Here is a 15,451-nt window from a genome sequence, read left to right on the forward strand (position 1 = left end):
TTTTCAGCTGGTAAATAGGACATGTGAACTCTCTACTTCAGTGAAAAATAAGAACCATTGAATTAAGCAGAGGATTGCAGTTGTGCTCTACAAATGTATTTATAAGATTTTACTAATTACTTAGTAGTTTGCTCCTCGGGATTTGAAGAAAGAGTTTCAACTACAGTATTAGCTGGTTTGAATATAAATAAGAGAAAATAACAGAGCATAAATAATAAAAAGGAAATTCTGTTGGTAGAAATATTAAGTAGTTCTAAAATGCCAGGCTCTACTATACTGTATTTTCTGCACTTGGTTATAAAAAGTCATTGTCTGACTATTGGAATATCCAGTCATATCCCTCTTATTATGCCTTTTCTCATACCTTTGGCATGATAAAATGTATTTGTTCCTATGATTTATATTGCACCACTCCTGCCCCAGAGAAGCTAGGACAACCATCTAAAATATGCACTGCTTTATATTTTAAAGCAGGTAGCATGCTTACCATCTTTATTTGTTTGGTGGATCTGCTGCCCTATTTATTTATTTATCCATCCATTCATATTTATCCATCCATCCATCCATCCATCCATCCATCCATCCATCCATCCAATTTATATAGCCGCCCATCTCACCCCAGGTGACTCTGGGCGGCATACAACAAAGCTAAAAACAGTCAAAATACATCAAAAATATAAAAATAAAAATAAAACAAAGAAATGCATCAGCATATCATCAAGCATTGGACTTCCCAGAGAGCAGGAAATGGAAGGCAGGCTTGTGGAATGGAGACAGGGGAATCTAGCTGGTGCCGGTGGGGTATACTTTTTGCTTGTCTCTCAGACTCATCTTTGTGCCTCCTCCACACCAAATTTTTCTGTTTCTGTAAAGCTATTATGGCCTGAGAAGGATTTTTAGCTAGTCTTTCTAGAATACTATTTTTCTTTGATAAAGTATCGATTCAAACTTGTAATTCTCCAGTGTGCCTACTGAAGAAGGACAGTCCTGGGATGATTTTTTTTAATGCACAGGCTGTTTTATACCCAATAAGATGAAGTTCTTTCCTCCTCCTCTTCTTCTTCCTCCTCCGTTACTATTACTACTGCTGACAGGCATTGGTATTACCAACAGCAGCCCTATGCCATTCAGCAGCAGTGCACATTACATATTAAATGCATTTAAGATATTTCGTATTATAAATTTAATGCTAGTCATGGCCCCATACTCTCTTTGAAGCGGCATGCCATGCATACGTATGAGAACGTCAACCCTGATTGCGATGCAACCAGAGGATGGGAATTTTGCTTTTACAGAAAAAAGCAAGACTCCTACCAGGAATATTTCAGCCCTTAAAAGGTAAACTTCTTTGAGTTGAACTTGACTCCTGAGGACTACATAGCCATACTGACATCAGTACAAAAGCAATTTGCCATTGCTTTCTTTCGGGATTTTTTTTTTTCAACTTCCCAGACCACTCTAGAGCCATTGGATTTCCTGGTATTCTTCCATTGCATTCTAACCAGATCTGAACCTGCATAACGTTTTCAAGAACTGGGCACACCAGGCCCTGGACATAAGTAAAATGCTGCCTAAGTGGAGTCTATTCCACTGATGGAAACGCTGAGGGTGCTACAGACCCAGAAATCTTAACAGTATCCATTTCAAAATGCCAATTTAAGCTGTGAAAGTAAAGGATAGGATCCCCCCTCCCCCCCCTCCTTTGTTCTTATAAGAGTTTCTATGGAAGATACATTCATCGCTAGACATCTGATTAATCCACCAAATACTTGAAGAAATTCAATCACCTTTAAAATAATCCTTATCATCCCTCTTAGTTCTTCATAGTTTCAAGACTTACAGACTAGTCTGATATTAATGGGCAGAGAAGTGTTTAAATCTGGAAGGCAGCGGGATTCAATAGAATATCTTTAATACTTTCTTCCTGTGGGTCTTGACTGAGTTTTATACACATTAGTAGTATTTCTTGCCAAGAAGTAGTAGTAGTCACCCTATATTTCCATGTTTTTTCCCCAGATTATAGCATGAATATGGACACTGTAAGAGTTGTCTTCCATACACTGTAGTATTTGCAGAGACTTTATAATGCAGATCTGCTAATTATTCTGTGCAGAAGAGAAGAAACTCAGACAATTGGGTATGTACTTACATAGACCTTTTTTATTTTCTTAAAAGATTAGCATTGCTAATCTCTGTATACTAAGGACGAAGCGAATCTGGCTCTGGGAATTTTGCCTGTTCCCTGTCATTTTCTCTTCCCATTTCTACTTGTAAGACTGTAAATTCGCTTTTAACAGCTCTCTACATCTTAACCCAAAATAAACCCACCATTTCAGTTTTGCTTGCTCTCAGGTATATGGAATTACAGTCTAAAAATAATCTTGGGGTTATGATATAAGCAGGATATATTCTACACAGTTTATATAATTCTGATTCCTCCATCCCAAATCTGTTATCTATTAAAATGGCTTCCTTCATATCTAAAGTTGTATTCTGATTTCAGAGGCAATGTTACGTTCAGCTAGAATACATATGCACAATCAGATTACGCTATTAAGAGACTAAACACCTATTCAGGCACCCTACTTTCAAGTAATTTCTCCATCAGCCAAAGAACCTCTACTAGCATCATTAGGGATGTCTATTAGCATATTTGTATGTGTACATAATTGCCTAGCAACTGAAGCGATATTCCAATTTTAACAGAATTATATGCAGTGCCAGGGAAGATAAGGTGCATATAAAAATATAAAACAGAAATATATTATTGGTATTGGTTTCAGAGGCAGCCTACAGAATAATATCATTTTCCTTTTTAAACGAATTCCTAATAATGTGTATTTGGATAACATGGAACCCAAAAGAGCAAAATAAATACAAAGAAAAACTTTTTAATGTATTCTGCACTAGCTTCCTGTCCAAAGGAGCTCACTGGGACTAATGTAAGTTCTACTGATATAATTCATACCTTAAATATTAAGTAGGTTTAATAATTAAATCTAAAATTTATAATAATATGAATATATAATTCATAATACCTTCTAGGTCTTTTGAAATCTATAGCTAGCCCTTTATCGCTTTTCTATTTCAAATGGCTTCAAGAAAAGAAGTCCTTCTTTCTAGTTCTTTTTTCAAAATTTAGATTGCAATCTCATGCCACCATATTTCTGGGGGCAACGGATAGGTTTGTGCTGCTAACTTCCTAAAGTGCAAATGCAACATGAGGCAAAATCATATATCTCAATATCTTCTCACCCCTCATTGCTCATGGTTCTAGCCAAACTTCTTCTGGGTTGTTATAAACCGGATTTCTCTAACCTGATGGTCTTCAGATGTATAAGATGGGAATGTAGAATCATATCAGGAGAATACCTGATTGGGGAGCAATAAAGAGGTCTAAGGTGGCACTATTTCTTCTCCCTCCATATTTCTTCTTTCTCCTCCTCTTCCTCAACACTGAGTGACTCATTGCATTTACTAAATATGTTTGGTCTTCATTGGCATATTCTTTTAAGGAGGGAGAGAAAGGGTTTTTTATTCCCATCAGAGTAAGCAGGAGGTATGCAAGAGCATCAGTACTCTTATGTAACTGACGCTGCTGCTACAGGAGTCTGTTGGTCAATTTGTTTCAACCTAAAATATGCAAAAAATTATTAACTTGTCAACTGCTGTCCTTTATGTATAACTTCTTGAATGACAGGACTGTCTTTAATGACTGACCTAGATATACAGTATAGCCTGAACTGATCATTTCAAGGTATTTTTATAATTTTCTGTTTTGGAAACAAATCAAACTAGAATTGTTCTTATTTTTTAAAAAAAACACTGAAAACATATCATAGCTAGTAGTATTTAAATTCATTAATTCTTTTTGCTTTTTTATTATTCATTTATTCAATTTATATTGCTACCCACTTGCCAGATAACTTCCTTTTAAATACAAAGGAAAATGATGAAATAATAAAATACAATGAAATAAAACATACTGTCCAGGGGCCATACACACAACCCATATAGTTACAGCAGGCACATATATCATCCTAGGCCAGTGCCTGGGGGAAGGAGATAAGTCTTCAGAGCCTTATTAAAGGCCAGCATGGTTGAAGTCAATCAAATGGGGTTGGGAGATTGCTCCATATGGCAGTTGTTGTAATAAAAATGGCGTGCCTTCTGTGTCCCATACTGTTTAAACAATGGGATCTAAACCCTATTGCATCTTATAGGATGGGCAGAGATAACTGGAGATAGATGGTCCCACCAGCACCTTGAATGGTACCTGGAAGTCCACTGCTAATCAGTGCAGCTCATGCAGTAGTTGTGATGGAATGGAATTATGAAGGCCAGGTTCAGGGAGATAAACATTTTCTTAGCTCGCCAGAAGAGCGTAGGAGGAACAAGAGGATGAGACTGGCACCTCCCTGAGGAATTCACATTGCTGTGGCTGCCTGAGTTTGGGAGATGGGGTTTCAGTCTGGGAAGATTCTTGCTAGAGGTTGTAGCTAATAAACATAGCTGGACTGAATTTGCATTGTCTCTTGGAGTTCCTTGGGCTAGGCCTGACAGTAGTGGTGTTACAGGAGTGTACCAAGGTGCACCCATAACTACACATGTTGCGCCATCTGGACCAGCTATAGCTTCTGAGTGTATGATATAAAATAGACAATGCTGAATTAATAACCAAATTTTCAGGTGTTTCTGTTACATAGTATTAAATGTAGAGTAATATGTACACATTTATAGTATTAAATCTTAATAACATAAGATTTACTAAAAAATACCTATAAGACTAAGATTCTACTAAGATAAGTAGAAGTGGGGATTGCTTGGCAGTATTTGTAGTCTGTGTGGAATTTGAATTCTATGGGATTGGCTGGTGATTGAAGGCTTCTTGGGAAGTATCAACTGATAGGTGATTGGGAATGGTACAAGTTTATTCTGATTGGTCCACCTCATCAATCTGCTATGTATGGTTTGAATCAGAGGCTTGACTGGGTGGTAGATCATCTCTAGTTCTACCAATCTGTGAGGGCTGTTTTATTTAAGTACCAGGTTTCCTGGAATTTTCTGCCCCTTATGCCGTTTGCATGGTTAATTATTTCCACATTTCCCCGACTGAACATATGGTTCATTCTGTAGGCACGGGTGGCTGTTGGATGCTTCCGATCTTGGTTCTTTGTTGCAAGAAATCCTTAAAATTCTTTTTTGGCAACCCCTGATTTCTTTCCATATTTTAATAAAGAACTATATTAATTTGTAAAACCCCTAAAAGGGGATAATTTAAAATCTCATCAGAAATCCTTTCATTCCAATAATCATCAGTGTCAGAGTAGAACATTACAAAGTAATGCTATTCCTGGGCATGGAGGTTGGCGTGGTTAGTTAGAACCTGTTATGCGGTTATTCCCCTTCATGGATCACTGCCTTGTCGTGGCGAAGGGGCTTGCGTAACTCAGTGAAGCCATGAGCTATACCGTGCAGGGCCACCCAAGACGGACAGGTCATGACAGAGAGTTCTGACAAAATGTGGTCCACTGGAGAAGGAAATGGCAACCCACTCCAGTATCCTTGCCAAGAAAACCCCATGGACAATGTTAAAAGGCTAAAAGATATGATGCCGGAAGATGAGCCCCTCAGGTCGGAAGGTGTCCAATATGCTACTGGGGAAGAGCGGAGGGCATTTCCAAGTAGCTCCAGAAAGAGTGAAGCGGCTGGGCCAAAGCCGAAAGGACGTTCAGCTGTGGATGTATCTGGAAGTGAAAAGAAGGTCCGATGCTGTAAAGAACAATATTGTATAGGTACCTGGAATGTAAGATCTATGAACCAAGGCAAGCTGGATGTGGTCAAACATGAGATGACAAGATTGAACGTCGACATCTTGGGAATCAGCGAACTGAAATGGACGGGAATGGGTGAATTTAATTCGGGTGACCATTATATCTACTACTGTGGGCAAGAAACCCTTAGAAGAAATGGAGTTGCACTCATAGTCAATAAGAGAGTGGGAAAGGCAGTAATGGGGTACAACCTCAAAAACGACAGAATGATCTCAGTGCGTATCCAAGGCAAACCATTCAATATCACAGTCATCCAAGTCTATGCCCCAACCACTGATGCTGAAGAAGCTGAAGTTGACCGCTTCTATGAAGACCTACAACACCTTCTAGAACTAGCACCAAAAAGATGTCCTTTTCATCATAGGGGATTGGAATGCTAAAGTAGGAAGTCAAGGAGTAATCGGAATAACAGGCAAGTTTGGCCTTGGAGTACAAAATGAAGCAGGGCAAAGGCTAATAGAGTTCTGTCAAGAGAACAAGCTAGTCATAGCAAACACTCTTTTCCAACAACACAAGAGACGACTCTACACATGGACATCACCAGATGGTCAATACCGAAACCAGATTGATTATATACTTTGCAGCCAAAGATGGAGAAGCTCTATACAGACAGCAAAAACAAGACCAGGAGCTGACTGTGGCTCAGATCATGAGCTTCTTACTGCAAAATTTAGGCTTAAATTGAAGAATGTAGGGAAAACCACTAGACCACTCAGGTATGACTTAGATCATATTCCTTGTGAATACACAGTGAAGGTGATGAATAGATTTAGAGGGTTAGATTTGGTAGACAGAGTGCCTGAAGAACTATGGACGGAGGTCCGTAACATTGTACAGGAGGCAGCAACTAAAACCATCCCAAAGAAAAAGAAATGCAAGAAAGCAAAATGGCTGTCTGATGAGGCTTTACAAATAGCTGTGGAAAGAAGGAATGCAAAAAGCAAGGGTGAAAGGGAAAGATATAAGCAACTGAATGCAGATTTCCAGAGAATAGCCAGGAGAGATAAGAAGGCCTTCTTAAATGAACAATGCAAAGAAATTGAGGAAAACAATAGAATGGGGAAGACTAGAGATCTCTTCAAGAAAATTGGAGATATGAAAGGAACGTTTAGTGCAAAGATGGGCATGATAAAGGACAAAAAAGGCAGGGACCTAACAGAAGCAGAAGAGATTAAGAAGAGGTGGCAAGAATACACAGAAGAACTATACAAGAAAGATCTTAATGTCCCTGATGTCCACGCTGGTGTGATCACTGACCTTGAGCCAGACATCCTAGAGAGTGAAGTCAAGTGGGCCTTAGGAAGCATTGCTAACAACAAAGCTAGTGGAGATGACAGGATTCCAGCTGAGTTATTTAAAATACTAAAAGATGATGGTGTTAAAGTGCTGCACTCAATATGCCAGCAAGTTTGGAAAACGCAACAGTGGCCACGGGATTGGAAAAGGTCAGTTTACGTTCCAATTCCAAAGAAGGGCAACGCCAAAGAATGCTCAAACTATCGCACAATTGCACTCATTTCACATGCTAGCAAGGTTATGCTCAAAATCCTACAAGCTAGGCTTCAGCAATATATGAACCGAGAACTACCGGATGTACAAGCTGGGTTTCGAAGAGGCAGAGGAACTAGAGATCAAATCGCCAACATTCGCTGGATCATGGAGAAAGCACGAGAGTTCCAGAAAAATATCTACTTCTGCTTCATTGACTATGCAAAAGCCTTTGATTGTGTGGATCACAACAAACTGTGGCAAATTCTTAAAGAGATGGGAATACCAGACCACCTTACCTGTCTCCTGAGAAATCTGTATGCGGGCCAAGAAGCAACAGTTAGAACCGGTCATGGAACAACCGATTGGTTCAAAATAGGGAAAGGTGTACGACAAGGCTGTATACTGTCACCCTGCTTATTTAACCTATATGCAGAGTACATCATGAGAAATGCCAGGCTGGAAGAATCACAAGCCGGAATTAAGATTGCAGGGAGAATCATCAACAACCTCAGATATGCGGACGATACCACCCTAATGGCAGAAAGTGAAGAAGAACTAAAGAGCCTCTTGATGAGGGTGAAAGAGGAGAGTGCAAAAGCTGGCTTGAAACTCAACATTAAAAAAACTAAGATCATGGCATCCGGACCCATCAATTCCTGGCAAATAGAAGGGGTAGAAATGGAAGCAGTAACAGACTTCATTTATTTGGGCTCCAAGATCACCGCAGACGGAGACTGCAGCCATGAAATTAAAAGACGCTTGCTCCTTGGGAGGAAAGCTATGGCAAGCCTAGATAGCATATTAAAAAGCAGAGACGTCACCTTGCCGACAAAGATCCGCATAGTCAAAGCTATGGTTTTTCCAGTAGTAATGTATGGCTGTGAGAGCTGGACCATAAAAAAGGCCGAGCGCCGAAGAATTGATGCCTTTGAACTGTGGTGCTGGAGAAGACTCTTAAGAGTTCCCTGGACTGCTAGGAGGTCAAACCAGTCAATCTTAAAGGAAATCAACCCTGATTGCTCATTGGAAGGATCGATAATGAAGCTCAAGCTCAGATATTTTGGTCACCTAATGCGAAGAGAGATCTCTTTGGAGAAGACCCTGATGCTGGGAAAGATTGAAGGCAAAAGGAGAAGAGGACGGCAGAGGATGAGATGGTTAGATAGCATCACTGAAGCAATGACCATGAAACTGAGCAAACTCAGGGAGGCAGTGAAGGACAGGAAGGCCTGGCACAATATGGTTCATGGGGTCACGAAGAGTCGGACACGACTTAACGACAACAACAACAATGCGGTTATTATTTGTCCAGATTGGACTGGCTCCTCAGCTGCTGTTTATGTTTGATATTATGTTACCGTATTGCTTTTAAACGTTGTAAGCGATCCAGAGTCGCTATTGTGAGATGGGTGGCCATATAAATCAAATTAATCTAATCTAATCTAATCTCCAAACATGCTAGCTAATTTCTTTCAGACAACATGAAATTTTGGTTAAAAAAAAAAAAGTGTGCTTACTCCTCTATTAAGCCATTTGCCTGTACTGATTTCATTTTCAGCAATCTGTAACTTACTATTGGCTTACAGGATACTATTAGGATACTTATACTATAAATACACTATAAGGCAGTGTTTCTCAACCTTGGCAACTTTAAGATGGGTGGATTTCAACTCCCAGAATTCCCTAGCCAGCCATGCTGCCTGGAGAATTCTGGGAGTTGAAGTCCACCCATCTTAAAGTTGCCAAGGTTGAGAAACACTGGTATAAAGCTTACAGGGTACTTCTGCATTCCTGTCAGGCATTTGAGGTCCTTGAGGCAGAAAGTAGCTGGGGCGGTGGGGGGGGGGGTCTATTATTTATTATAAGCAGCTTTACCTTCCCATCCTGAATTCCCTCAGCCCAGTTCATTTCTGTTTCAGTAACCATCAGGGTTGGTTCTCCTTTAACTTCTCCTGTAAATTCTCCCTAAATACTCCTTTTGAGCTCATCACAAATTTCTCAGGGAGGATTTTTAGTTCGTCTATCTTACTATTGGCAACAATGAATTGGTCAAAAATGGCAATCATGGTTTGAGCTGTTAATATTGTTTTCAGCCAGTAGCTCCAAGCAAGGGTTATCAAAGTCCATGCTGGGATTATTACCTTTCATTGCTCTTCTTTCCTCTCATTGCTTCTCATCTTCCAGACATGATAGGTCCTTATTTTCCCACTTTAACACAGCATCATTATTAGGAGATAAGACAGTATGAAATCCACTTGTTAAGCCTTTATGGAATAGCATGTCTTTTTTTTTTTTTTTTACTTAGAACATCTAATATTTGTCTGTGATTCGAAATCCTTACTGCATGGTGTTTTCAGCTAACTGGTTTAACATAAAGATATAAATTAGCATGTGTAGAGTTTTATTTTGTGTGTAGTTGTGTGTGTGTGTTTGGAGGGGAGTCAAATCCATTTCTTCTTTTTGGCTGCTGTTTCAGAACTTAACAGTGTAGTCCAGTGTATATCTACTCAGAAGTAAGTCCTATCTAGGTCAATAGGAACAGAGCATATATACAGTGCAGGTGAAATGATGTATCCAGATGTATCCTTCTAAAACAGAAGGTAAGAGAGATCAAGAAGCCTTAACAACCTCAGAATTTGAGCACTACTTGTAAAATGGGAAGAACAGAATTATTGATTATGATAGTACAGCACTCTCAAATATTTGTATCCCTCTCTAATTGTCCTTTTACTGTTTTGAACAGATTGTTTTACAGGTCTTATAAATATAATGACTGATATAATTTGGCGCTTCACTGGAGATTTCATGGCCCCTGATCTTGTTTGCCGAATTGTTCGGTATTTGCAGGTACAGTACAAGAATAGCTGAATACCTCTCTAAGTGTCATGATGTACTGCTTTATCTACTGTGAAAAATCTAAATCACTTTATAATTGCTATAGGCAACAGATGGGAAATAAAAGAAAATGCTGTACCCAGCAAAGCATGTACCATTATATAAAAAAATAATGTAACCTTTTAAAATAGAAACATAGAATTCAATTGTGCAGTGTAGCATAAGCTGATGTTCATTGATAGTTCCTCCGTGGTTACATTTGTTCAGAAACCTGAAGCAAGAAAAGAAATTCTGTAATGCCATTTCCTGTATTTTTATTAAACACAACCATTTATCATTTTAAAAAGAATTGTCTCCTAAAGTGGATTTGGAGTAATCCAAATAACTGAAAACAGAGCACATGGATTCTGAAAACTAAGTCAGTGAACATTAGGGTTGTCACGTTTTACTTCACAACGATTTTGAAAATATACATTTGTCTGAGAAATACAGGTACACACAATGGCACCAGTGAACTTCCATAGATTTTCAGAGATGTCAGCCCTAAATCACCTTGGTATAAATCTGACACTATCCACACTTGCACTCCTGTTCTCCTACCATAAATATTTCTATCTATGTATTGAACTGCAGTGCAGAATACTGTAGTATGTGCTGTTATATGGCAACAGATGAGAGATTTTCAATCTTAAACATGTCTTGTAGATACAATTTAGGGATAATCTGCTAATCCCCAGATGGTCACCATAATAATAGCTGATATCTAATATGTGAATAAACATATGTATGGCCTCTTCCCTAATATTATAGATTTGGCAGTGCAGCAACTTTAGGTTCATTTCTGATAACAAACTTTCCAAATGAGAACTTTGCTCAACTTGATTCAGTCCAAATATGTTGGTACTACAATTCCCAGAAATCCCAGCCAACTGTGTCTACTGGCAATCTTGGTGGGAAATTCTGGGAGTTAGAGCCTCAGCATATCTGGATGGCACCAGATTGGAAATTCCTAAAGCATATATTTATATTTATATAAATATTTATTGATTTATCTATCTACCTGAGAGAAAGATCTGTTGAGCATAATGGATCTGATGTCTAAATAGAGATGCATAAATTACTCTGCTGTGAAAGCACATTGAGATATATATATCGACAGATAGCTGAGGTGGCTGACATTGGGAAATCCTACCAGTGGCTGGAAAGGGCTGGACTAAAAGACAGCACTGAGGCACTGATCATAGCAGCACAGGAACAGGCAGTAAGCATCAGATCCATAGAAGCAGAGGTCTACCAAACTAGACAGGTCCCAAGGCGCAGATTGTGCAAAGAGGCCTCAGAGACAGTCCAACACATAGTGGCAGGGTATAAGATGCAGGCAGGAACAGCATACACTGAACGGCACAACCAAGTAGCTGGCATTGTGTACAGGAACATCTGCACAGTGTATAGGCTAGACCCCTCCCCAAGTCCAGATGGGAGATTCCACAGAAGGTCATGGAGAATAACAGGGCTAAGATCCTGTAGGACTTCCAGATCCAGATGGACAGACAGGTACTGCCCAATCAACCAGACATCATGGTAGTAGACAAAGACCAGAAGACAGCGGTAGTGATAGATGTAGCTGTGCCAAGTGACAGCAACATCAGGAAGAAGGAGCATGAGAAGCTGGAGAAGTACCAGGGCCTGAAGGAGGAACTAGAGAGGATGTGGAAAGTAAAGGCCAAAGTGGTCCCAGTGGTGGTAGGAGCACTCGGGGCCGTGACTCCTAAGCTGGGAGAGTGGCTTCAGCAGATCACAGGAACAACATGAGAGCTTTCTGTCCATAAGAGTGTAGTGCTTGGAACAGCTAAGATACTGCGCAGAACCCTCAAACTCCCAGGCCTCTGGTAGAGGACCTGAGATTGAGGAAGACACATACCACCCATAGGGGTGAGAGGGGAATTTATATATTTGTGAATAAGTGAGCACCCCCAGTGAATTCAGTTGGTTCTATTTCCAGTAAGAGGAAGTAGAATTATTCCCTTAGTTTCAAACATAAAAAACTTCCAGATATCCATGTGACCAATGATTTCTTCTTTTTCTCTCCTTTAGGTTGTACTTTTGTATGCCTCAACCTATGTTTTAGTATCACTAAGCATAGACAGATATCATGCCATTGTGTATCCAATGAAATTCTTTCAAGGAGGTAAGAGATTTCTGCTGTTATTCTCCCATTGTTCTCCCCTCTCCTTTAAGAAGCTTTGTTTGAACCCGGGGTGGTTTGCTTGAAGTCCCATTATTGCAATGGAAGTCAACCCCCCTTTTTGTGGTTTCTGTAATCTCCTTTTACCACATTTGTATGAAAATTAATGATGTGGTTTCCTGCTGATTTGAGGCAGAAATCATCTTTAGAAAACTATAGTGTATGGTCTAAAACAAAATTGTCATTTACAAAAAAAGCAAAGAAAACCCTCAAGTCCCTCCCCCCCCCCCAACAACAACAAGGAAAACTTCAAAGCATCCTGACCTGATGACTTTGAAACATCATCTTGTTCTCTGTGGCTCCTGGATGCTCAAAAGCCCTCGGGCATCCAAACTTTGCCCAAATGGGAGCAATTAATCTTTTTACTACAAATAATATACTAGTTTCCTTTATTAATTCCTACTCTTAGATACAGTGCCCAATTCCTTGTTATTTTTCTGATGGTAGGGGTGTCAGACTTTTGTTTTACTACCATTATTACAATAATGTATGATATTTTGCTTTAAATGAATGTTGAAGATCTTTCCTCTCTCATTAAGACTTCAAAAGTTAAGAAATTATAAAAAACGAATCCTGGCCATTCTACATCAGCAACAAATTCAAAGATTCAATTAAATTGAGACCTTGACATATATCTTGTTACTTTGAATGCATCAGGGTTCCCATTCACATTAATGGAAACATTCGTTGTACAAGTAGGATTTCCAGCTAAACCCTGCAGTGTGGAGCAGCCCACTTCAATCTTCTCATTAATTAGCTGTGCCCTCTTCTACAATGTTTCCTATGAATTTTCTTCCCTGTTTTCATTTTATGGCTACTAAACTCTTTTAGAGTGTTTCCAAATGAGATATTTAAGGGAAGTCTGGACGATACCAACTTCCTTTTCTAATCTTTCAGTGTATTCTATTTTATACATAAATGGACTTCTAGATATGTCTGTAAGCAATTGTTGCTTTACTACAGAAAGTCCATTAAGGAAGAGAAGTTAGAACAACATCCTAATGTATAGTAGCAATAAAAGCCATCCATTCTGAAGCACTCTAAATCTCACTGGCTACTTAGGTTGAGTTCCATGGATATGCTCAAACCTTCTTCTTGCAAAATGCTTTTGAAGTTCCTTCAGAAATAACACAGACAGTCTGACCATTGGATAGAAAAGAAATTATTTTAAAAAAATAAGGAAATAATAAATAGAATTGGAGAAATTATGTTGGCTTTTACAGACATAAATACTGCAGCCAGAAATACGTACAACAATGGGAGATTTGCTTGCAGGAAGTATCTTTAAATGTGGTGGGGGGGGAACTTTTACGAGGAAGGGTGTTCTAGATTAGGTTTTTATTGAACAATCCTGGAAAAAAGTATAGCTATTCTTAGGAAATAAATTGATTTAGTTCACAGAACTTCTCAGGTTCTTTTTCTTCAGTATATAATTTGAGGACTAAAAGAGGGTTCAAAAACAAAGTTCCTTGGAATAAAATTAGAGAGAGAGGGAGATAGATAATACATTGTTACTGCATTCTTAAATCTTGTGTTGTCTGAAAATAACCATGCCTTTTTGATATGCACATAATCAACCAAATGTATATAATCATTCCTGGGTTTTTACTACTTCAGACAGAATGAATGTTTAATGCTTTGTCACACTGAAAACGACTCTACCTATACATGGAAAATTACAGTATTGTGGTTATGCTAACCTATATTTTTTCCCAGTTTATTATTATTTAAAATTTCTGTTCTACTTGAGTTTTTGCAAGGTCACTGTTGTGGGAATCAAGTTTATTTCTCCTAATATGCTTGATGTCTTTGGAGTGATAGTATTATTCAAAGGAAAATATGAGATGCTCTGAGTCATTACAAATATCTATATCTATATCTATATCTATATCTATATCTATATCTATATCTATATCTATATCTATATCTGTATCTATATCTATATCTATATCTGTATCTGTATCTGTATCTGTATCTGTATCTATATCTATATCTATATCTATATCTATATCTATATCTATGATGGGCATCAGTGGTTGAACATTTGCTTTGGATATAAATGGTCTCAGATTCAGTCTTCAGGATCTCCAAGTAGACTGGAGAGTCTCTGCCAGTCTGTGTTGACAGCATTGGACCAGATGGACAAATTGGATGATTCAGCACAAGGTAGCAAACCTATAGGGGGCACTTTTTCATCTTCATGGGCATAAAAAAACCTTACACTGTGCTGAGCAGAGAAAGAAAATGGGTGTAGATGATGGAGAACTGCTGGAATATGCCCCTGATTGTGCAACCTGAAGGGGGAACCCATAAAAGGTATTCTGAATTATGTTAGCCCAGGTATGTTATGCATACCTGGGCTGCAACAATCCTGATGTCCATTGCCTGTTAATTTTTGGTATATCTTTGCTCTGTCAATTTACCTCATGTAGTACATCTAAAACATCCTAAGCCTCACCAAATGAATTATGCTGTACTAATGTGACAATTTTATTTACCTAGGAAGGATTGAGATTAGAAGAAGTAAGATTTGTCTCATATAATTATTACTGATATTAGATTCTATTATTTCAACTTTCTGTATATCACTGGGTGTTAATACAGAAGCAGTTCAGCATAATGTTATAAACCTGGTGGATTTGAGATGGACAGATATTTGCTGATGTCTATAATGTTATTTTTAAAAAAATCTTCATTCAATTCAGGAGACTGATTCGGAGAAGTCCAATTCCCCTACCCCAGACTGTAAAATATCTTTTACATACAACTTTAGTTCTCCATTGGGCAGAAAGATCGACTTGCTGTTTTATGCATAGCCTTTTGCTCAACTTCGATTTTGCTGAGCATATTTTTACTTTTAGCAACTTTTATTTTGAGCACTGTGATTTAAAAGAAAATGTAAAGGGCCAAAACATGTGAAATTATGAACAGCCTTCACCATCAGGCTGAATGCATCCTTTCTTACCGAACTGAAAAAGCTATTTTTAAGTACTTCCTGCACAGGGAGATGCTATTAACACTTTACAATTTTTTATTACCAACCTTG

At 38.6% G+C, this 15,451-nt stretch overlaps 1 protein-coding gene across 2 annotated transcripts in view; it reads left to right on the forward strand.

Annotated features, from left to right (window-relative positions):
- Window positions 1-15,451, forward strand: part of NPSR1 (neuropeptide S receptor 1) — a 103,833-nt gene that overhangs the window by 68,437 nt on the left and 19,945 nt on the right. For both annotated transcript variants that reach the window (XR_015797721.1, XM_088149971.1), the window contains exons 5-6: window positions 10,069-10,172; window positions 12,255-12,348. Coding sequence is in view for 1 of the 2 variants with exons in the window: in XM_088149971.1 (XP_088006097.1) it covers window positions 10,069-10,172; window positions 12,255-12,348 (198 nt within the window). In the remaining variant the exon portion in view is untranslated. The remainder of the gene's footprint in view (window positions 1-10,068; window positions 10,173-12,254; window positions 12,349-15,451) is intronic.

Source organism: Python bivittatus, unplaced genomic scaffold (genome assembly GCF_059951505.1).
Source record: "Python bivittatus isolate LINGU-HERP-01145 unplaced genomic scaffold, Pbiv_v1 ctg000610_np1212, whole genome shotgun sequence".
NCBI lineage: Eukaryota > Metazoa > Chordata > Lepidosauria > Squamata > Pythonidae > Python > Python bivittatus.